The 22,468-nt window shown below is 37.1% G+C and overlaps 1 protein-coding gene across 25 annotated transcripts in view; it reads right to left on the reverse strand.

Moving 5' to 3' along the window:
• Positions 1-7,092: 7,092 nt before the first annotated feature.
• MADD (MAP kinase activating death domain) overlaps positions 7,093-22,468 on the reverse strand; it is a 68,764-nt gene continuing 53,388 nt past the window's right edge. For 24 of the 25 annotated variants that reach the window (XM_005522438.3, XM_014252027.2, XM_088057312.1 and 21 more), the window contains 5 exons: positions 21,411-21,483; positions 20,389-20,495; positions 15,025-15,094; positions 10,020-10,066; positions 7,093-8,572 (listed from right to left, as the gene is read on the reverse strand). In XM_005522438.3, coding sequence (XP_005522495.1) covers positions 8,465-8,572; positions 10,020-10,066; positions 15,025-15,094; positions 20,389-20,495; positions 21,411-21,483 — 405 coding nt within the window. In that variant the 3' untranslated portion in view covers positions 7,093-8,464. The remainder of the gene's footprint in view (positions 8,573-10,019; positions 10,067-15,024; positions 15,095-20,388; positions 20,496-21,410; positions 21,484-22,468) is intronic. The other variant, XM_088057311.1, reaches the window with a different exon arrangement.

Consider the following 22,468-nt stretch of genomic DNA (forward strand, 5'->3'; position numbering starts at 1 on the left):
CCTTGTAGTTGCTTAGTAGTGTTAGAAGTGCACCAGGTAAATTCAATAGTAAAAGAAAAAAATAGCATAGGTCATAAAGTTTAAGAATTGCTACCTAGCAGCATTCTCTTTTAGCACACTAAGTGCCTTTCACAGCTGACAGCAGTCACTTTCAAAAACAGCAGTCTTACTGAAGTCCTTCCAGTAGTTTTACCCACCAAGACAAAAAACAATTGTTATTGCTCTAGTAAAAAGACTTCCATGTGAAAAGAATGTGCAACTTTGACAAATATAACCTCTTCAGGCTAATTATTTCTATCCAGTTTGATGAGAAACTGTTTGACGCTTCCACAATTTCCATTTAAATCCTATCAATTCAGGCTGCCTGTTCAGTGTGCATGCCTTTCCTTCAGACTGTGAACTATAGGCCTGATGGAGATACTTGGATGCTTTGAATTAACATATATAAGATTCATTTGCAGCACAGGGGTGTTGCAGAGCATTACTAAAGCCCAGTGCTTCACTTCAGGTAAGAAACATCAACTCTAAAATATTATGACAAGAAAAAGCATTTCCAGTACTCCTACTAGCCCAGTTCTCCCAGAGTGGCATTACCTGCCAAACAAACCCTCTGCTGACATTTTAGCCTAGGACAGCACACATTTCACACCACAGCATCAATTCTTTTGTTTCGTTCGTGTTTTCAGCATTGCTGTGTAAATACTCTAAGCAAACAGTATTTACTTGCTCCTGGCAATGGGAAGCTTCATGTAATACTCTTCATAAAAGCTACCAGCTGGAATTAAACTGTCAAATGCAAACAAACCTCATCTGAGCACTTTGTTTCCCTGAGATTGCCTTAGTCCTCAAATCCAGACCATTATTCTGTCAGCAAACAATAATAGCAAAAGGAGTTAATGGTTGACCATTACTTCTTAAAATAACCAAGAAAAGGGCCAAAGAGCTCCCTCGTGCTGCAGCACCAGCTCTCCCCCTTCAGTGCCAGGAGCTCCCCCACCACTCCTCAACTCTTGCTCTGAGAGATTATTGCTCAGGGCTGCAAGGCCTGAAGAAAAATCTCTTCAAATTGTAGTGTGAGCAGAGCGGATTAAGGTAAAGCTGCTGGGTTTCCTGCTTCTCCTCCTCGGCAGGCTTATACAGAAGCTGTCAAAGTCTGTGTGGGAGTTAATGGATGGACCCCCATGGAGATAATAGTTTTTCCAATTAACAAATAAGAAGTGGATCAGTTGAAGCTAAAGAAGAAAATTACAGTTATGTCCACACAGAAGTCGTGACAGTGACTGTTTGGCAGAGCTTCTCAGGTTGCAGCCTATTCTGTATTCTGCTATCGTAGATCCATGACTATTACTGTAAAACTAGCAGGCTTATCTGTGCTAACAGCTGCAGAATAAAAGTGAAAAGTTGTTTCCTTCCTGAGCCTTAGTTTTCTGACTGGTTAATAAAATATCAGGAGTATTTCATTCCCAAGTCACTGTTAATCCAAGTATATGCACTAGTACTAAAGCTATTCTTGCAGAGAGAGTGCCAACTCCTAATATATTTTTATACCATCCACAATGCAGGTGAATACTTGTGTGTCCAGGGAAGGGTAACCTGTGTAAGAAGCTGTGTTTCCATCAATGTATGTTCTCACCAATTAGGTACTAATGCATTTTATTTAGCTCTCCAGGTAATGGTTAGTTACACCACTCAATGTGTAACTGACAGTGCACTAGCAGCTATGCAGACAGAAATATTCTAATATGAAGGAGTCCTAAATTTTCACACATCCACCTATTTGCTAACAAACCATTGCTTGGATGATCGATCTACTGTTAGGCAGAAAGCAGTGTAAAATAGAGATAACTACTTGCATTGGGTATCATTAATTAATCTCCTTAATTGAATCATACAATGACCATTCAAAGGTCAGGAGCAAGAGAAAATACTTTTAATAATAATTTATGATGCTTTGATCACAGAACTCCTTTGAAACAAAATCCATTTATGTATTTAGGAGAGAAGTTTGTCACTAACATGTCGTCTCAGAGCAGGTTTAGAACTACATGCTGTTCCTGTCTGCTTACAAATGAATTTTATAAGAACGTCTGCTGAGATTAAAATAGCCCCACTGATACCTTTCCAAGTGCTTCCCAAGAAGAGAACTCTATTTCAGGGAAACAAAAGCTGTCATAGAGATATCCTTTACTTGTCATTGGGCAGGGTCCCCACAGCAGTCTGCATAAGCAACACATCCTAAACAGAATGAACTGGTGAAAGTTTAAAAGAAACAGATAAGAACCGCCTCACTTATTAGGTCCAGATATGGAAAAAATAGTCAAGCATCTGCTTTCTGTGCCAGACAAAATCATTGACAATAACCAGCCCTGAAAGAACAGATAAATGGCATAGCTGTGAACACATTTCAGTCAATAATTGTATATTAGGACAGCTGTATCAAAGACAAATAATCTAAAAATGTGACTAAGCTAAAATATATAAAACATCACTGGTATGGAAATGTAAAACAAAGATAAGTGTTAAGTGTGCTCCCTTCTTCTTCTTAACCATGGATAATAATCTGAACATGATTTTGTTTTCTATACAATGTACTTAGCAAACATAAACAATATCATACATAGTTTCCATTGCTTTGCTTGGAAGTATAAATTGTAGGACCCGAATACATGAACCCAAATTGTGGATGAATACAATTTAACTTTCAATAAGGTTGCATTTCTTTGGTATCTGTCATAATGCTAACAGTTGCCCCAGAAATCCAGATATATTCCAGGAAATCATGAAAAGACTAAGTATCAATATAACTCTCAAATACACTTTTATTTACTTACAGTTTTCATATACCCAGGGAAAAAATGACCAAAAAATACAAGGTTCTCTTCTGCTTTGCAGGTTAGCTCATTGCATGTGATGCCTGAAAAGAAAACCCCAAGTATAGTAGATTTTGATCATAGGAAAGTCCTCAAAAATTTCTACCTGAAAACAGGACTTGTTCTTCCTCACTGGTGTAAGGGGGGGGAAAACTGGACTGTGTGTTTACAAAGCATAGTATTTGCTTTTATGATTTTTGTTTCCTACTGTACTGAAAAACTCTAACAATTTATTAAATTTTTTAAGCTACAAATCTGGTTTAGACAAATTTATTTATTTTTAGTATTGGATTAAATGGTTAAGCCATTTCTAACAAGCAGTGTAGGGAAGAGCTGCTGCTGGGAGCTATCACAGAACAGCAGAACTAAGACTGGAAGCTTTTTCCCTTCCCTCTATAGCACTCTTCAGCACTCCACCAAAAATAACTTGATTTAAATGCAAGAGGAGTAAGCATGGAATAAGGCTGAGAATGAAAGATGATGACAGAGCACTTGGTAAGAACAGGAGAGAAGATGAGACTGTGACAGGAAGCTGGGAAGGGGCAGGGACTGGTTGAGCAGGTGACTGGGAAGACCATAAGTCTGAAGCGCCTGGGGAAAGAGGCTGGGAGATGATGATGGCCACAGAGGCAAGAATGTATGAAAAAGCTACAAATGGCAAAAGTTGGAGATGATCTGATGGGAAATTGAGGTGCAGAGCTGGGCCTGACTGGCTGGAGAGAGTGTAGGCAAAGGATGTGTGAGGAAACAGTGAGGAATCCAAGCAGGGCAATGTGTAAAAAGAAAAGAAGGAGAGTCCTTTGATATCCAGAGCACTATGGATAGACTTGTACTCACTGGAGTTAATATGAGAAACCGAAAAGGCAAAAACAAGTGGAAAGAATGAGAATACAGAACCAGAGTTTTCAGATACTTGAAGGAAGCAACTATTTAGAGTTTTATTGGTGTTTTTCCTGACACAGTTTGTTCCTTTTTATATAGAGCTATTTTGGGAGATGGGGATTTCTATTTCTATGCAGGTTCCTAAACCACTTTTATCACTATAGTGACTGCTGCAAATAAAAGCAAGACTGTTTGCCCTTGGCTGACATATATATGCTTCTTTGTTGGACTGATCCTTTAAAACAAAATCAATCAGTGCTAGAACTACTATGCTGCAGAAGTTTCAAAAGATTGTACACCTGTAAACAGAAAGTTAACTTACAATTTTACTGACCTTGGTATAAACAATGAGATCATTTTTATCATATAAGTATGATAAATATCTGGTACGTGCCTGAAAGAGGTCCTCTAAATGTTTCATGTACTCAGCTGTACTCAAACCTCCCTTGTCACTACTCAAACCTCCGTTGTCACCAACATCAAGCTTTTAAACCTCCAGACACAGTGCTGGAAAGAGGGGTCACATACCTAATATTATTTAAAGCTTCATCGTATTTCTACAATTTTAGTGAACAGTGACACTGGGAATGGCTGTAGAATCTCAAAGCTGTTGTTCACACTGAACACCTTCCAAGGGTGTCACAGGGAAGGGCTCTGTGTGAAGCCTTTACCACCAGCACAGGCAAAGTCACCACTCAGCTGCCTGGGAGAGTCCTGCCCTTGTGACAAGCAGATGCCTCTGGCTGAACTGTGACTTCTGGAACAGCAAGAAGCTCTTTGGAACTGCCTTTTGTATGACAAGGTTCTTTGCGCAAAGCTGCTGTTTCTCGGTCCCTATTCCCACTTCTTCTGGAGCTCGGAGATGTTTTCTTTCAACAACACCTGGCTTGTCTAAGAGCAGAGACCTTCAGTTTGTAAATACCACCGGGGCTGAGTTAAGCAGAAAACATTTTTTTTCCCAGAAGGAAGAACTTGCCTCAGAGGCAACATCATCTGACTTTCATCCCTTTGGCAATCAAGGGGAACTGGGATGTAAATATTGCTCTTTGTGAGAAGCTTAGCTTCTATTTTCTGCCTCTTTCTGTATTCAGTGATAACAGGAGCCTATGCCTGACACTGGGGCAAGCAGCTGATTTGTTACCATTGCAGGCAACTGCATCCTTATTAGAAACATGCTCTGTGAGCCAAAAGTCCCCTTCTGGCATAAGCAGCACCATTATAGAAATAGTTTCAATATTTTTGCAACATAAAGGTTCCTAATGCTTACAATCACAGACAATTTTCCCATCCACTTTGATTACCAAGCTAGAACTTTAATTGGAATTGCAATTCTTAATGGCTTATATTTACTAGCAATTTAGCTTTTTAATACTCAGATGAACATTTCATCTTACTCTGCTATCCTGAAAGTGTTAAAGTAGGATGGTAGAGATTATCTGAAGTTAGGAATCAGGGTGTAGGAAATTTTTACAGCAGGTTTCTTAAAGTAATGAGCTCTCCCCTTCAACAGACCTTCAAAATGCTTTTTCTTTTTCAATTTTTTTTTTTAAAGATACACCTTTAACAAATATCACTTAATAAGTACCAGTGTCGTGACACTCGCTGATACTTAAACTTTTAACCTTTAAAGTGTGGACCCACTCATATTAGAAGTGGACATGCATTCACAAATAAAAAAAGAGCATTTTGGGAATATCACAGTGAAGATCTGATAATCAGAGTACAGATAAATTTGTAACTTACATTCCACTTTGAAAACTGCCAGGAAGACTACACACAAATTCCAGTGTTTGCAGAGAACACTTAATAACTGTCACTTTGAAAACCAACATCCACAAATAAGAAATTGTAGCAGAAGAAATCTGTTTAGCCATAAGAAAGTTTTAAGGCAAGTCTACGTTATCACATTTGTGTAAGTGCCTTGGAAATAACACAAATGTTAAAATAAAAAGGTTGCAATTTTGAAATGCTTAAAAACTAAGACACAGGCTCCTCCTAGTGGTAAAAATGTAAGAATTATTCTTTTTGTGTTAAGAAATTTCTAGCACAATCTATAGTTACCAAATAGCCTGTTAGCTTTCCATTTGGTTCTGGAAGGCTTAGAGACCTCTACGTTCTTACCTATTGCCAAGGAATTGTTACCTAAACATCAAAATGAGTGGGACATAACTAAAAATACTTGCAAATCACTGTAACTATTTTTTTTCCCTCCAAAATAAAGTTTATCTACCTCTTAGCACTTCAGAGTGATGGAGTGGAAAGGATGGAAGACTATATTCCAAAAGATTTATGCTTTTGTACCCATTTAAAATCCAACTTGCATTTGCATTTGGATGAATTTGCTGCAGAGAGCAGCACTGGGCATTCAGTGGTGGAAATCTGCACAGCACGTCTTTGGCTCAGATAAAAATGCTACACCCCCAACATCAAGTATGCAAAAGATTTTATATATTTCAAAAATGTCTTCAGTATTGAAGCCCAGCGTCAGTGCAGTTGCTGAGCTTGTTTCTGATTCATCCCAGCCACAGAACAGCAAGCACTATATTTAGCTGCACTTGTTCTTCAAAACAAATTCTGTCAAAAGGGACAGAGGGCCATTTTTACTATCAGGTCCTTTAAAAGTCTTATTCTGCACTGACGTTTCTCATCAGCCTAAAGCAGACAGCAGCTTATGTAATTTAAAAAGGAGCTGTATATAGTAAATTATGTTGTGCATTTAATAATCTTCCCCCTATAATTTTAAGTTGATTATGCTAATAGGCCTACTAACATAATTACAATGTAAAAATCAAAATTGTCTACCTCAGTGGGACCCAGCATTGGATAAATGGAACCTCTGTTGTAGACCAAAGTGCTTTCAGTCTTAACTGTACTTGAAATACAGTAGCATGAAGAAAACTACAAATGCTAAAAATTTAGATATTTCTATAAGAAAATGTACAATCTCAGAAGACAAAAGAAAGAAAATAAATTCAAACCAGGCTACTTTCATCATTTACCAATTTCAGTTTTGCTTTTATGTTAGGAAATGAAAGGTTGTTTATGTACCACTTCTACTTGCAAGCATGCAAAAGAAATTTCCATATTTCAGATGTGTCTGTTTTCCCTATTCATGTTCTTCAAACACTTTTGTTTTTAAGACAAATTACACAGATGTTGTGTTAGAAGCAAAAAAAACCCAAGATTATTTAAAGCTGATTATGTGGAAAGAAATTTAGATTGCTGATTTAGAGTCTTCTCTTTTCCACTATTTCTTGTGTGTGTGTGGTGTATTTTGTAAATAATTACATTTGTTTCAGAATAACAAATGATAGAAAAGCACAGGAGGATGAAAACCAGCTGCTGGTTGAATGACATTTTATTTTCACATTCAGAGAGCTGTACAGTTTCTATAAATAGATGTGATGCTATAATATTTACATCATCCTCACCCATAGTAGTATATTCCATTTCAAATGGTAGATACCCTGACCAAGCCAAAACAGGGTTATTTCTGGGTGCATTTAGTCAGAATTTTATGTCAAAACATACAATACATCAGTTTGTATCAGAGCAATTTTTCCTGATATTTTTACATGTAACATTATTTTCTCTAGACAGTCTCACCTTCCAGCATCCTAAGAGCTTTCCAGACAAGTGCAGTACAGTTCAAGAACAAAAACAGGATGCAAAAAAAAACATTCATATCCAGCCTGTTTAAAATAAAGAATGTGATGGATTGTTTTAACTACGTGAGTTTCATTATACATAAACACAGTATTTTCAAGATCCCTCCCTATACAGATACAGATTGAAAAAAAATACAAAAGCAATAGTTAAAAAAATTTGGAGACAGCAAAATCCTCTGGGCTTCTGAAAATGTTCTGCAGATTTCTGTACTGTGCTTCTGCCAATAATGTTTCCAAGTTTTACACTGCCTCATTCATTTTCTAATCCCTGTGATTAACTGCTTTAGGGAGTGCTTATTTGCATCTGTGAGCTCTGCCACCGGGGTAGCTACAAATGTTACCTAAACTTCCATTTGAAAATCCACAGAATCCATGAAGTGCTGAGGTTTTTTACAATATACTACCTTCAAAGCTTCTCTCTCCACTTGAGAAGCAGTCATCTCCACAGATGGACCAATTAAATAACCAAACTTCAACTGTCACATGATATTTTAAGACTATGACAGCTAAATTGTTCATCTCTACCAAAAGGGACTGTAGAACTATGCGACAGGAACTCCATGTTGGTAATTAAAAATGAACAACACAGAAGGAAAACAAGAAAAACACAACACTGAAACAACATACAGGACCAGGCTGCTTCCACTGTGCACATACCAGAGAATCCGAAAGCAGAACCCTGTAGTTGTAAAGTGATCAAATTGTAACAAGTACCACTAGAACAAAAAACAACCAAACTCAAGCCATTAAGTCATCTTAACAAAAAAGGAATCTCAAAGGAATGTCCAGAGTAAGTCACTCACAGATGGATGCACACGCTCAAAACTGTCTGATTAAAAGCTCATTTATAAACTCCATTAAGGATGAATTGAGAAGGAGACTGAACAGGGAAGGCTTAGGCTTTTCTATGGGGAAAGACTTGCAGGGTCATACATAAATAACCAAGTTCTCATAAAAGACAGAAAGTGAACTCCAGTAACTGCAGTAAAATTGGGAGTACTGCATATCAGTGTGCCAAAAGGTAGATATTTCCAAGTATCATGATCAACTGGAAACTGGTCGAGGTGGTTTGCTTTTGTTTTCTGCCTCTTTTCCACGAATTGCAGCCACATAAGAGAAGAGACACAGCACGGAGTAGCAGATCTCATGAGCCTACAAGAATTTAGAAGAAGAGATACTAAAATTCAGATTAAGTGTTTTACAAAATCCATTGCACATTTGTATTTTCCTCCATGTCTTCCTTCATGGGACAACTACTCTGGCTACAGACAAAATCAGGAAAATGTGTCCCCTACCACCTTCTACTGAGATGGAGAAAGAGCCATATAACAAACTAAAAAATTCCTTTGGGATAAAAACATTAGCTGCTTAACAGTATGATTTAATAATTTTTAAGAACAGTATACTAAGCTAGAAAGTTGGCCAACTGGCTTTAGAAAAACTATTCTGAATATTTGCTTTTGGTCCTGTTGCATAAAATTACAAGATATTTTCTGGGAGGGGTTGAAAGAGCTGACTAAAGAGAGGGTTTCACATAGCACTACTCAGTTTTACAATTAGTTAACTGACTAACTGTGCTATTATTTAACCAAAAATCCTCTTTTATCATTTGACTGGCAGCACAATCCAGAAAAGTTAAGACTTACACTTAATTAATATACTAGTTCTAATACCAGCTCTTCTGGTGGTCTTAAAAATTCTTGTCCTTTAAACTGACATTTAAAATTTTTGTTAAGGTAATAAGCATAACAATATGTTTTGCTGTATTGCAGTACAAGCTAAAACACTTCCAATAAAATACTTTTCTTTTTCCATTAAACTGGCTTTTCTTACTAACAGATACAACTATTTGCTTCTTAAACCACATATATTCTAAGGATTTTGTTCTAAAACATTTCTGGCTTCTTCAAATAATTTTGCTCTCTCTCCTCTTGAAGGACTGAATCTCCATGAAATCACTGAATGTGCACACTGCACTTCAGACATAAACTGAAATTTCAGTTCTGATGATAATCATTGGTTTCTATTTTTTTCTCATGAGTGCTATAAGCCTGATCATGTATAAAAGTGCTAAACATTGTTGATTATTAAGTTGATCATTATCATCTGCGGTGTTCACAAAAAATGTTATAGAAACTGAACATAATACCAGAACAAGAACTCATCTATACAGCAGGAATTAATACTTTTACTATTTTCTCAGTGAGAAGTCAGTGCTCATGAGGAGATGGGAATTTTTTGTAAACTGTTAAGAATAATTTTATTCCTAGGAAGTAGTCTCCCTTTCCATCTGTTCTATGGAGCAAGGATTGTGTTCTGCACTGTCTTAAAATTAACAGTTCCACCAGTTCTTACAGTGCTAAAGTTCAAACATCTGGCTTAAAGAAGGAGACAGTGCTTTCTGTACTACTGGTGAGTTCCTCTAATTTCATAGATCCAACAATCACTGAGTTTTGCTGTCTCCCCATGATGAAAACATCATAAAGAGCAGCTGGTGTTTTCAGTGAAAATCCTGCAGTCTCAATGTAATCTTTTCTCCACATGAAAATGTAAAGACACATCCTCTAGAGAACCACCAGAGGCATCACAGTGGACTCACCATTGGCGTCTTGTACTTGTGGCTCACCACTTCTTTAGTTTCAGGAACTAAAACCGGACGGGCAAGAGACAAAACAAAAAGTTCAAAAAACGAGAGGCAAATGGGAAAGAAATAGCACAACGTTCCCATGGGAAAGGGAAGGGATGCAGACAGACAGCAGGTGCAGGTACAGGGCACTTCACTATCCCTCACTACTGCATGCTCCTACTTCTTTTCATTTACATTATATATATCCTTGGAAGACACAGGTAATGTCACAATAAATTACTCAAACTGGAAAAAATTTTCACTGTGTCTGTTTGGCACAGCAGATATCTGATGATTCTTAAGAGACTCTGGCTTTTCTCATATTACTTATTCCTGCTAGACAGTAAAAATTAAAAAAATATGTTTAATGACAAAATACACCTAATGCCTAATACAATAAAAAATAACCCAAAAATTCCATAGGAATATGTCACTATATGAGTCCCAAAGACTGTACCCTTGAGATGTTTGAATCCTTCTCTCCTGAGTAACATATCTCTGAAGAACTGCTGGACACTGTATAGTGTATAAAGCTAGTGAAATCCAGGGGGAAAAAATGGAGCTGAGGGTGAAATTTTTCTTAACTGGAAGACTGTTTTCCAGCTCTATTTTAAGTTTCTCAATATAGTCTTTCTCCTGTACAGGATGTGTGTGATGGTATTTACTTGAGACATACTCACTGAAAACATTCATAGTTTTTGAACGAGTTGCTTTAAAATAAAATGCTGAGTTCAGTGACACATATTCCTAAAATACCAGGCTGGCTGGTTTATAGAAATCTTCCTATAAAAAGAGGATTAAGACTGATGAAAAAAATCTATTAACCAGAAAATCTGACCTTGTTCCGCTGCACTGCCTCAAACTGACAGAAAGAAAACTGGCATAATTAAGCTAAAGGAAATTAATCTTTATTTCTCATTGTGGAATGCATAAAAAAGCAAACAGTAACCACCCTGTTCATGTGCAGTGCATCTGAACTGTGCCTTTGGCCCGCACTTGGTCTGCAAATGTTGTGAACAGAGACCATGGGAAATCACCAGAAGAGAACAAAGACCACACTAGAACATACAGCTGGCAAATTTAAAATGTCAATATCAGGGGAATATTGCTATCAACTCTGAGTATTTCCCTTCCAGAATAGCTGGAATTTGCCATGAAATTTCTGTGTCACAACAAAAGAATTTAGAAGAAGCAGTACAGAAATTATGCAAAACCAAATCATTCCAGGTTCATAGAGGAAGGATGTTTTATTACACATAGTACTAGTGACAAGAAAAGAAACAGAGGCAGATGAGTTCAGTATGAAGAACCAGGAAAAATCCACAACAAAACCTATCCATGCAGATGTCATCTCTTTAACTATGATATGACACAGCTAAACGCTGGAGAGGGAGACGGATCACACTCTAAGGGGCCAAGAGTAGGCAGTGCAGACTGGGTTTGAGAAAGTTCTCAAATTACAAACCAGTACCTACTAAATCTCATATGTCATGGTATTGTCATTCTTGAAAAGAAACTATGGAAAAGTACAGAATATGATGGTAAAAAGTAATATTTTTGTTTTATTTTTCCACACTCACTCTCCTTGGAGTTGGCAGTTGCATGAAAGGCTGAGAAACAAGGGAAGTGCACACCCAGGCTGCACTGCCCCAGTGATACCAGAGACTAAAGCTGGGGAGATAAGGAGGTGCACATCCAAGCTACCTTACCCGTTGGCACCAGATGTTCCAAATTAACTCCATGTCACCAGGGGATAAGGGTGGGAGTGAGGCTGGTGCACAGCCAAATAGGGTAGGACTTTTACAGCTGTGTAAGTCTCACTGCCCACTGGATAACATACAACTGTTCATATACTCTTCAAAAAGCAGGAAGGGAAAGCTGTAAGGACCTTGTGCCACGAGGGAAGGAGAGAAGGGAAGCTGTAAAGTCCTGTATCATAATTGAGAATAGGAAGAGAGGGAACAGGAGAGCAGCTAAGCAAGGTACTGTCTCTCCACTTCACAGTAAGTTGCCTTGTCTTTACTTAAAGTACTCCTTCACAGTCCTTCCAATGCAGAAAATTCTCCTGAGAGGACTGAGTTAGGAAGATTAAGAGCGGGTTTGCATTTACAAACACAGAAGTCAAAGCACTACCACTGCAGAATACAAAGAAAAAAGGAAGAAAGGAAAAAAGAAACTTCCCTCCCACAAAAAAAATCCCCAAAAGAAACCCCCAAAAAAGAACTCCCACCACAACAAGAAAAAACCACAAAGAAAAGACCCAAGCTTTCAAAGATTCAAGCCTCAAACTGAGAGATTAGTACTTCTAACATTAGAAGTTATTTCTGATGCTCTTGAACTGAGTGGATGAAGGGAGTAAATTAAGCACCATCCTGCAGCCTTTGGTCCTGTAAATGAAAATATGGTGCTACCACAAAATGAGTTCAGGGGAGATCACTTTACCTGCTGGAGAATGAAGGTTTTCATAGCAGCGGTGGTGAAGGGGCCACAAGAAAGTAAAGCACAAGTACACAGCAGTAACTCAAATTCCAGAGGGAAAAACCTTACACTTCCTCATTTAATTAAGTTTACACTTTCATCTTTGGAACACAATTCCTGAACCTCTGCTTGCATCCTGCTCAGAAACCACAAGTCCAACAGTGATGCTGCCATCTAAACCCAGCACTAACACAAACAGAGCTTTAATTTCCTCCTGTGCTATCACTAATTTGGAGCACTCATGCTTGGTAAAATAAAAATCCTACATTGAAGTACTCCCTATCAGACTGGAGTATGCTCACTTACCAAACTCTACCTTTCTAAGAGCACCTACTACTTCAACATGCTCCTACTATAATAAATATGATGGCAAGGTTTACTATGTTTGACACTAAATAATAACTTCATTCTTAAGAAGTCCAAGCAAGTTTTTGCTGAATGCTTTTAGTCTACTACTACCAAACACGTTCATTTATCTTGAACAGGACAGATTGTCATATCCTCTCACCCTTACAGCAATTCAAAAACAGCTCTGAGGCAGACTCTAATCTCAGCGTAAGAAGAAAAGTTAGCTCCTCTGCAACAGCCTCCTTTTTTTTCTTTCTCAGTATTAGCTGGATGGGAAAACTGTCAATCTCTTTTGGTACATCTAAATTTGTTCTTGTCTTTGACCTCTATCTTGTGAGAGAGGATATTTTTAACTCAAGTGGTCTAATTTTTCAGTTTTTGATTGTAGATTTCAACTCCCAGTTTATTTTTAATTACTTTTTCAAATTACTCTTTTATAAGTTCCATAAGACAATTCTAGCTTTTGTAATAGGCCCTTGATTGACATCTTTTGTAAAAAAATACTTTTTCTTACATTTAGATAAGTAACTTACATAAAAACATTTCAGATAAGTATCGTACGTAAGTATCTTACATAAATACATTTCTTACATTAGTTAGGGGCTAAATGCTCTGTTACAGAGTCACCAATACAAATTAATTAGAAATAACCAAGTCAAACACTGTCTTTCTTCTCGTGCAATATAAACAAACTATTAAAAGAAGTACTTTGCACTGAAACCTGAAAAAATGATCCAAAATTAATTCCTGATCCAAGTAATTTTTTAAAATAAAGATTTCAGAAGCTGAAGCCATTCTTTAAGCTAATTTTATGGCTTCTGAATTCTCATCTTTGTAAAACCCATCAATAATCTTTTACTGACTTAAAAAAATTCTGTAAGTAATAAAATAAATCATGCCCATCAGCATGAAAATATGATATCAAAGGAACAGAAATTGAACAGAACTTATAAACATCTAAACTATTAGAAAATTTTCATCTTTTAAATATACAGATCTGATCATATGAACCTTGAACAACATTTCCAATAAATGGGGAAAAATTGTTCACTAATTCAAATCTGAAACACCTGGGAGATTTACAGTAAACAATAAGCAAACTGCAACAGTCAGAAGGGTTTTATCACTTAGAAATTTGTGTCACCCAAAGGAGAACAACACATTGCAATGGACAAAGACATTAATTTCAGAAATCTCATATTAATAGTCTTCTATAATTCAAAGGAGAATCCCTCAGCCAGAACATTCCATTCGCAGTACCAAAGAGCAATGACAGTCTTGGTAATGGGAGCTGCTGATTCAGATTCTGATTAATGGCCAAAGTGTGTATGCTGATCTACTATGGAATGTTGTAAAATTCAGCTTCTTTTTATATGTTTCATACATACTCCTAAGACCTAAACAAATGTCCCAAAGATGGCTGGAAGAATAAACCAACTTGGGTTTCAAGAGAAGTATGTGGATCACCCTTCCAGAGAGCTGCATCTGAAGTCACTCATATGGTTTTCAGACCCTAGCTAAGAACATTGTGACTGACACTAACACTGAAGAGTAACCTGAAATTTTGCCCAGACTCCAATGCAGGCAGATATGCAATAGCAGTAACTGACCAAAATAGCACAAACTCTCTGTTCTCCTTAACCTTTACTTTTCCACTCATGCTCTAAAATAAAAACCACAGGATAAATAAAGTACAACCTGATGAAATAGCTTCTGCTCCATTAAACAAAAATTAAACTACACTTCGAGCAAAAAGAAAGCTTTGCAACTAACAGTAATTCTTTGTAATGAAAAAATGGTATGTTGAGAAAGACCAACTTTAAATCCTGCTTTAAAAATGTGGTTTCTCAGATGAAAAAGGAACATACCAAAGAAAATTAACACACACATCCACGTCTGGTTTTCGTTATTTCAGAAGACTCAGGACCTTTTCTCTGTCTAATAACAAAAAGCACCTAGATCACAAATCTTAACATGATAAAAATTAATGTGCAGATTTTTATGTAAAGTCGCCCATCTCTCAGACAACTCCTTATATGGAATCTAAATTCTCTCCCATCTTTGAAACTGCAGTGCGACTCTGAATCTGAAGACTGGAAATTTGAGTTACTGCCATGTGAGTACAGACCTAATATCAAAATAATGTAATTACCAAATTCCTCCAGGACAAAGACTCCTCGCACAGTATTGCACTTTTTAATGTGATTCAGCTCTATGAAAACCTACAAAAACAGGAGGAAAAGTAACACAAAATTAGTTGGGTTTGGAGTTTTTTTTTAAACCAAAAATCAAAACAAACAAAAAAATCATCACGACAGATACAACCTGAAGTTTTATAGCATACACTACCAGTTCATTTAATTTTTCAGTTTAATATATAAATAAAGGATGAAATAAATATTCAGAAGACAAACTTGCCACAATGCTAGAAATCAACAAAAAACTTAAAAGTGCTAAGAAGCGAAGACAGCAGAAGATGAAGTACCTTCCGCTCCTTGCAGGAGGAGAAAGCATGGAAGAGAAACGAAGGAGTTAGTAACTCTGACATATCCAACATTGCTACCCCTTCAGGCACTCAAATGAGTTATTGCAAAAAGAATATCAACACACCTGAAATACAGCAAAAGAGGGGGACGAGAATAAAGCTGGCTCCCAAATTTGGCACTATTTGTAGCCTCTGATCCATCCCAGGTAGTTTCTGCCCCTCCATGCATCCTCCTCCAGCACAGAGGGCAGGTAAGGGGCACTATCCCACCCTGACACTGATCCTCCTAACCTACCAAGTAGTCAAATTGAATCCAATGAGGAGCCACTAACCTTTCTTCTCCCTGACGGTTCTGCCATGTAAGATTTTACTAGAGTTTATGACATATAATCTTCAGAGTTACTCTTGGAACCATCTCCTTTTAACAGTCAGTACCAGTTTTCTGCTTCGAGCAGGATGGGAGAGTTTGGATCCTTCTCTATGGTTTGCTCACTTCACATATGGCTCTGCCAGTTGAGCAAGCCATTTAGAAAACAAACCTGCCTTAAAGTCATGTTTTACATACATGAAACCAAGAAGAAAAAAGCAGCTGAACTACATGATGAGGTTTTCCAGTCCAGAATGTAGATGCCAAATCTGCATGAATAAACAAGTTCTCCTTCCATAATGAGTTTGTTTAACACCCAATCTATTTGAACATACAAAACAGCCCCTTCTTATGTGCACATCTCCAGAAGAGTCACAAACACAGACATAAGAAGCTGTAGCAAGTGCTGTAAGGACTCTAATCCATATCCCAGTTTCTAGCAGACTTGCTTCTCAAGGCAAGAGAAAAACTAAGAGTAACATTGCCCTAACATTCACAGTGTCTATGTCAAACACCTTAGAGAGGTCCTTGCAAAACTGTATTACAATAGTGTGGTTTGATACTTTGAGTGCCTACACCTTTAGGACACCATGATCTCAGGACCTTTTTTTAAAGTGGTACTGGAGAACTCTGTCTTGGAAAGAAGGGAAAGGAAAATTCTGCAACCCTCTTGAATCCCATATTAACAACACCAATGTAGTCATGCATTATATGCTATGCATGAAAGACAAAGGATGTCAGCATTAGAAATTGTTGCAGGGTTTTTGAAGAGACTTATCTGTATCAAGAGAGATCAGTAAATGCACCATACACCTGAGGTAAGACATGCTGATTTTCAAGTCAAATGAAATTTATTGTTATTTTTATTGGCAGAGAACTAACCAACAGACCTGAGATATTTTTTGTTCACCATAAAACCCCAAAACTTCCACTTACTTAACCAAAAATCTTGCTTTCTGCTTATGTTCAGGCACTCAAGGGAAAGAGACTGTTTGGTTGCCTGTTTTCATTCATGTTCTGTATCAGTTTACTTGGCCAAAAGCATTTTCTTTTTTGAGACATACTTACAGAATAAACAAATCAATAACAGAATACTTTCTTTACTGCACTTAGTTCTGTTTTTCTGTAATCTTTTCTGTGAAAAATTTTTGCTAATAATGTCAAGTACAAAAACTCAGAAACTCAATAGAAAGGCTCAGGCAAAACACTGGCCATTTTATTTGGGAAGAATAAAACTGCCTAAGAGACTTGACTGCCCCAGGCGCTCATGATCTGAGTTAATGTTATGGGGAGCTGCATTTCTACAAGACCTATGAGCAAGATGAAAATTTATCAAGTTTGTCACAATTACAATCCATTTTCATAAGATATGAGCCAAAGAAAAATTTCTTGCTATATTGTTTAAGGGGCAGAGATGCTCTTCTCTTGCTCCATCAGAAAACACACATAAAGGAAACAGCAGTTACTTACCCTAGGGAAACTGTGGTTCCTCAAGACAAAGCATTCAGTGTGGATCCTACTGTAGATGGGCATATGCTTTATGCATCTTATTAAGTTTCCATCTATTTTTAACACAGATGAATTTGTAACAGGCACAGGCTACTGAGTCCCAATATTACAACAGAGTTTGTAGACGTGAACTCAGAATTATCTGCCAGTGCCACAGGTACACTTGATTCCTCCCTATTCTGAAGAACATCCTCTGATCTGCTAGGCACAGACAGACTTCAATATGTTTTATTCTTAAACTTCCATGTGCTGCAGCTTGGTGAGACAATCTGTGAACACTAAAGACAACTCTCACGTATCAATAACAGGTTGTCCCACCATGCATCTGAGACATTTCCTAAGGAATTCACAGGATGGTAAGAAAGTACATACACCGCAAATCAAGAGCCTTCAAAAACAGCTTCATAACAGCAAGCAGTATGTTCTGTCTTCTCAGGTAAACTCCATTTATACTTTCCTTTTAAAAAGTGGAAACCCCTCTTTCTATGTTCTAAATGAATTCTATGATGTCCAGTCAAGCAGAGCAATAGAAATCCCTTATACTAGTAAGGTACAATAAATACTTGGAAAGATAGCTAAGAACAGGGCCTTCTGATTAAGTAAGGAGAGGAAGATGAAGAGAAAGCTGGGCCTGCTGAGATCCTGTAGGTTTTTGTTGGTCAGTATCCCCATTCAAACTCAACAGTAATAGAAAATGCCATGTTCAACACCAAAAAATGGCTGTGGGATCCTGGTTTTAATGAAGGTTATATAAATATTCTGAAATCAACCACCTTAGGGAGCAATTCACACAATGTATACAAGGATTGAAAAAAAATATCATCCAGAATAGCAGACCTTTTATTAAGAAAACAGACTGGTTGATGAGTGGCAGAATAAGAATGCCAACATCCTTTAGCTCCCAAGATTATGAAACTGGAGGGGATTTTTTTGTTTGTTTGTTTGCATGGAGCAACTAGTAGGAGTCCTTTATGGAACTGCTACACTTGTCCATTCTACAGAAACCCTCAAATGACACACATTTGATATCCATCTAGACACTTTACTTTGAGAAGGAAAACAAGGATACATATTTTAGATCTCCTAAATGGTACTGAATGCCCTGGTCAGCTGGCAATATAATCTAACAGACCAAGAATTAAACATATTGAATAAATGCAGTGTATTTTCCAGAAGTGCACTTGTTTCAATATCCATCTTAAGTAATGGCAACTCATCTGGCTGCAGCTTCATTGGAAAGGTGATGAAGAGAAGGAATAATCTTTCAGGTGAAGGAGACGGCTGGCATATGTCCTGGGTCTGACCTGCACAGACTCTTTTCCAGTAAAAAGATAGGAATCTTCATGACAGACAGCAAATTAGAACACCATTCTCTCTAAGGAAAGGTATTATAAAGCTGGTATTTTACGAGTTCTGCTAGTAGCACAGGTCTCAGTATCTGTTGTACAAAATAAAAGTAATGCTCCAGACAGTCCCACACTAAAAATCAATACAAGGTTTCCCTAAAGTTTTGTTCTGAATTTCATTCCAGTCTTACAGGAAAGAAAAAAAAAAAGACTTGAACCTGGGTATTTTCTTTAGCACAGATACATGTGTGCTCACTATGTGCTTAACACTGACAGCATCTTTGTCTTGTGAAGATGCCTGCTACACTTACAAAACCATGCTGCTGCTGCTATGGCTATCTTTTCATACATCTTTTCTCACTGCAAATCTGAATGTGCCTGCCTTTTCATTTATGAAATTGAGTCATCTCCATAGAGATGAGCATTTTGAGCAGAACTTCTTTGACTTCTGGGCAAAGTAGCAAACAGAATATTCCTATTGTGTGTCCTTGCCTTAGGACAAAGTAATTTCTAGTATATCTATCTATAAGGATATCAAACTGTTGCTTTGAGACCAGGGTTTAACTTTCAAAGACTTTAGACCTGCCATTTTCAAGAACTATGAAAATTCATTCTGTACAACCAACTTCCTTTTACAGCTCTTTTTATTTCAGCACACCCAATGAAAAGATAAAATCTGCAACTTAAACAAATAGAGTGTTCCATCACACAGTAGATCTGAAACTCTACGGCAGGTTGGACATAATCCAGGTTCTACCCTCATAAGAGACAGCAAGGAAACTGAGGGAGGTTCACAACTCTCTACTCCTTATACTGGCATATAAGAACTCAAAGTGGCACATGGGGCTGCTGTGACCTTGGGAGAAGTATTAAAGACCCTGAGCATGTGTGTTTGAGATGCATGTGCACTTCCAGTGGGAACTACACTGATGTATCCTCAAAGAAAAACAATACTTGTGTGGGGAGAAAAGTCTAGTCAGGAGGAAAGGAAAAAATACTCCACAGAGAACTGACAGAAGCTTTCTTTCTCTCTCTCACACACACATACACACACTCTCCCTTCTCCCCTAAAAATTTATTCTACTGTCTAGCATAGCATGCATTTAATATATGCAAAACAAAAAAAACATAAAGCAAAATAAAAAACAAGGATCAAAGGAAGCAACAGAAACAACATCCAGAGAAAGGAAGAAATGACAATTCTACTTGTGTTTCCTCTATGCCCACAATATCTGTTATTTGGAAGGAAAAAGGATTCAGTACTTTTTTTCTTATTTTTGTGAATTACATCAAGACCCAGTTTCCTATTTTATTTTCATACAAACTTCTACAGATAATTTCTAAAATTTTAAAATATGATAGTAAATATAACACAGAAAGTTGCCTTCTGCACCTGCAATAATAAAAAAACTGTATCTTTAAGGCTGACTGCTTATGCAATGAGGATTTGTTTACAGTGTGATGCATTATAGCAGCTTAGATTATTATTTATCACTTTCTCTGTCCCTTAATACAGGCTAACATTTGTTTTGTGCTTAGACAATTCAGACCACAAGAAACAAGAAGCTGAAAGATGTACCAACATCTTTAACAGATTATAGTTTTCCTGAGGATATTTAAATTCAGTGTGTTATAACATATATATATATATTGATACACACTTATGGGTTTGAATGTAAATATATCTAAGTTTTTTTACCCACACCAAGCTATCCCCTGTCCTTATTAATACTCTGGGAAGAGGAAACACCTATACAGGCGTGCTGCAAAAAGCTTCATGCTCAGTCTTTTCATAGATTTCCCTCATACCTGACTGTGCATAAATTTCAAGTTAATTCCTTCCAGTGTGACCTGAAGAAGACCTCCTTCACCGGTTTTCATATCCTGCACAGGGAACTCACCACCCAACTCAGGACCTGTGATGTTAATAAAGGAATAAAAAAAAACAAAACAAAGAAAAAAAAAACAACAAAAAAAAAGAAAACCAAAAACAAAAATCCAGAGAGACAGAGGGTGCAGAAAGCAGTCAGCCAAGTCATGGTATATGGAAGGGGAATATAAAATAGTAAAAACATAATTCCTCTTGATGTGTATAGCAAAAGGACACTACTAAGAATAGTAGAGGTCATTTCAGTGAGTCCACTCACTAACGACAGACAGTGGTTTCTGAGAACCACTAGAATTTTAAGTATTGTAATAAATTTCATTCTGGTAACATGAAGTAACATCAATGTCAGTTCATCCTGTATTTATTGTATGTCATATTGGGGTATTGTTTGTTTGCTTTAAATGCCACATTTCATTTCTGTATAGTAAGACCCTGTAATCACATAATACCATAGAGAGCAGAGTCTTAAGTACAGATACATAAGCAGCACAAAGGAGGCTTAAATTTGTTAACTGCACTGTATGGTATTGTTCTAAGCAATTAAAATGTCAATATATGATTAAAACAATAATTTAATAGAGGATATTAATAGGTGAATAATCTAATCATTTTCATCTAGTTTCTTTTGCATTATTCAGTTCAGCTAAAAAGTGCATTCTTAAAATTATTTTTGAAAAATTAAGTTTTGCAGAACTACTGAGCTCTGGGGAATGGCTTTAACACAACTCAAACACATTTTTAATACTACATTATTGCCCAATTCTTAAAATATCTTTCAAATACACTCTTGCTAAAGACAACAATCTGCTATTTGCATGTGGATGCACAAAATTTCCCGAAGATTTCCAAATTAAAGGAGATTACGTTCAAAGCAGTTATTAATTTTAAAAATTGCTTATTGGAGATTAAACAACAAATGTTCTCAACAAGTAAAATCTTGTACCTGGTTTTATGCTTTGCTGCCTTGCTGCTGCTCGCTCCATACTGTCTTTTACACAGTAGTACAGTTCCCGACACTAACAGATGAAAGAAGAGTAATACAATGTTATTTCTCCAAATTACTAAGGGGGGGAAAAGAACAGCAAGATTCTAAGATTCTACAAAAGGAACAAGCCCCACATGGTGTCCGATGACCAAAAGCCTATTCAAGTTCAAGCACACCTAATTACTAGTTAGTATTTATATTTGTTTTACAAGATGATAGAGAAACTATTTCATAGCATTTAACCACACAAGCTAGTGAAGAGTTCATGCCCTGGCACATTCTAACCAAGTCTATGCAGTTTCTTACTGTAGAAAAATTATCAAAATAATCCCTCCCTTTCTTTCCAGCAATCAAGATTGCTAGTCATGTACATAATACCTATCTTTTTGTTATTCATATAAATTTCCTTATGGCATGTTCTTCTCCTCATTTTCCTTCAACACTGAAATTAAGCCATAATCTCAGAGCTAAATTTAAGAAATTTTTCTATCCATAGCCCAAGATACAGGACACAGAGAAGGCTGAGCTACTCTATACTATAAAGGAACAAATTTCATGGATGGACTCTGCTCAAAATTCAAAAGAGTTGAGATCAGTGGCTTGATATCCAAGTGGAAACCAGTGACAAGTGGTGTTCCTTAGGTGTCAGTAGTGGGTCCAATGCTGTTTAACACCTTTGTCAGTGACACGGACAGTGGGACTAATGGAAGGTGTCTCAGGGCAGTGGAGGGGTGGAAAATAGGTGATCTTAAAGGTCCCCTCCAACCCAAGCCATTCTATGATTCTAAGATCAAAAATTATACAATTAACTCCTAGGCCATAGTTTTATTTAGGTTTTGCCCATGAATCCTCTGTAATATTTTTACTATCTTCACAAGCCTGTAAGCTCACACAATATTTAGTAATACTGATGCTTTCCTTCTTCTAACAAAAAACCTACAAGTCATTTCTTAAATTACTTGCTGGTGGACAACTGTCTTCAAGTAAATGACAGGGCACAGTGCCAGCTTCTGATG

The sequence above is a fragment of the Pseudopodoces humilis genome, chromosome 7, assembly GCF_049639895.1.
Source record: "Pseudopodoces humilis isolate 2021_Gansu_Grassland_sample_001 chromosome 7, ASM4963989v1, whole genome shotgun sequence".
Classification (NCBI taxonomy): Eukaryota; Metazoa; Chordata; class Aves; order Passeriformes; family Paridae; genus Pseudopodoces; species Pseudopodoces humilis.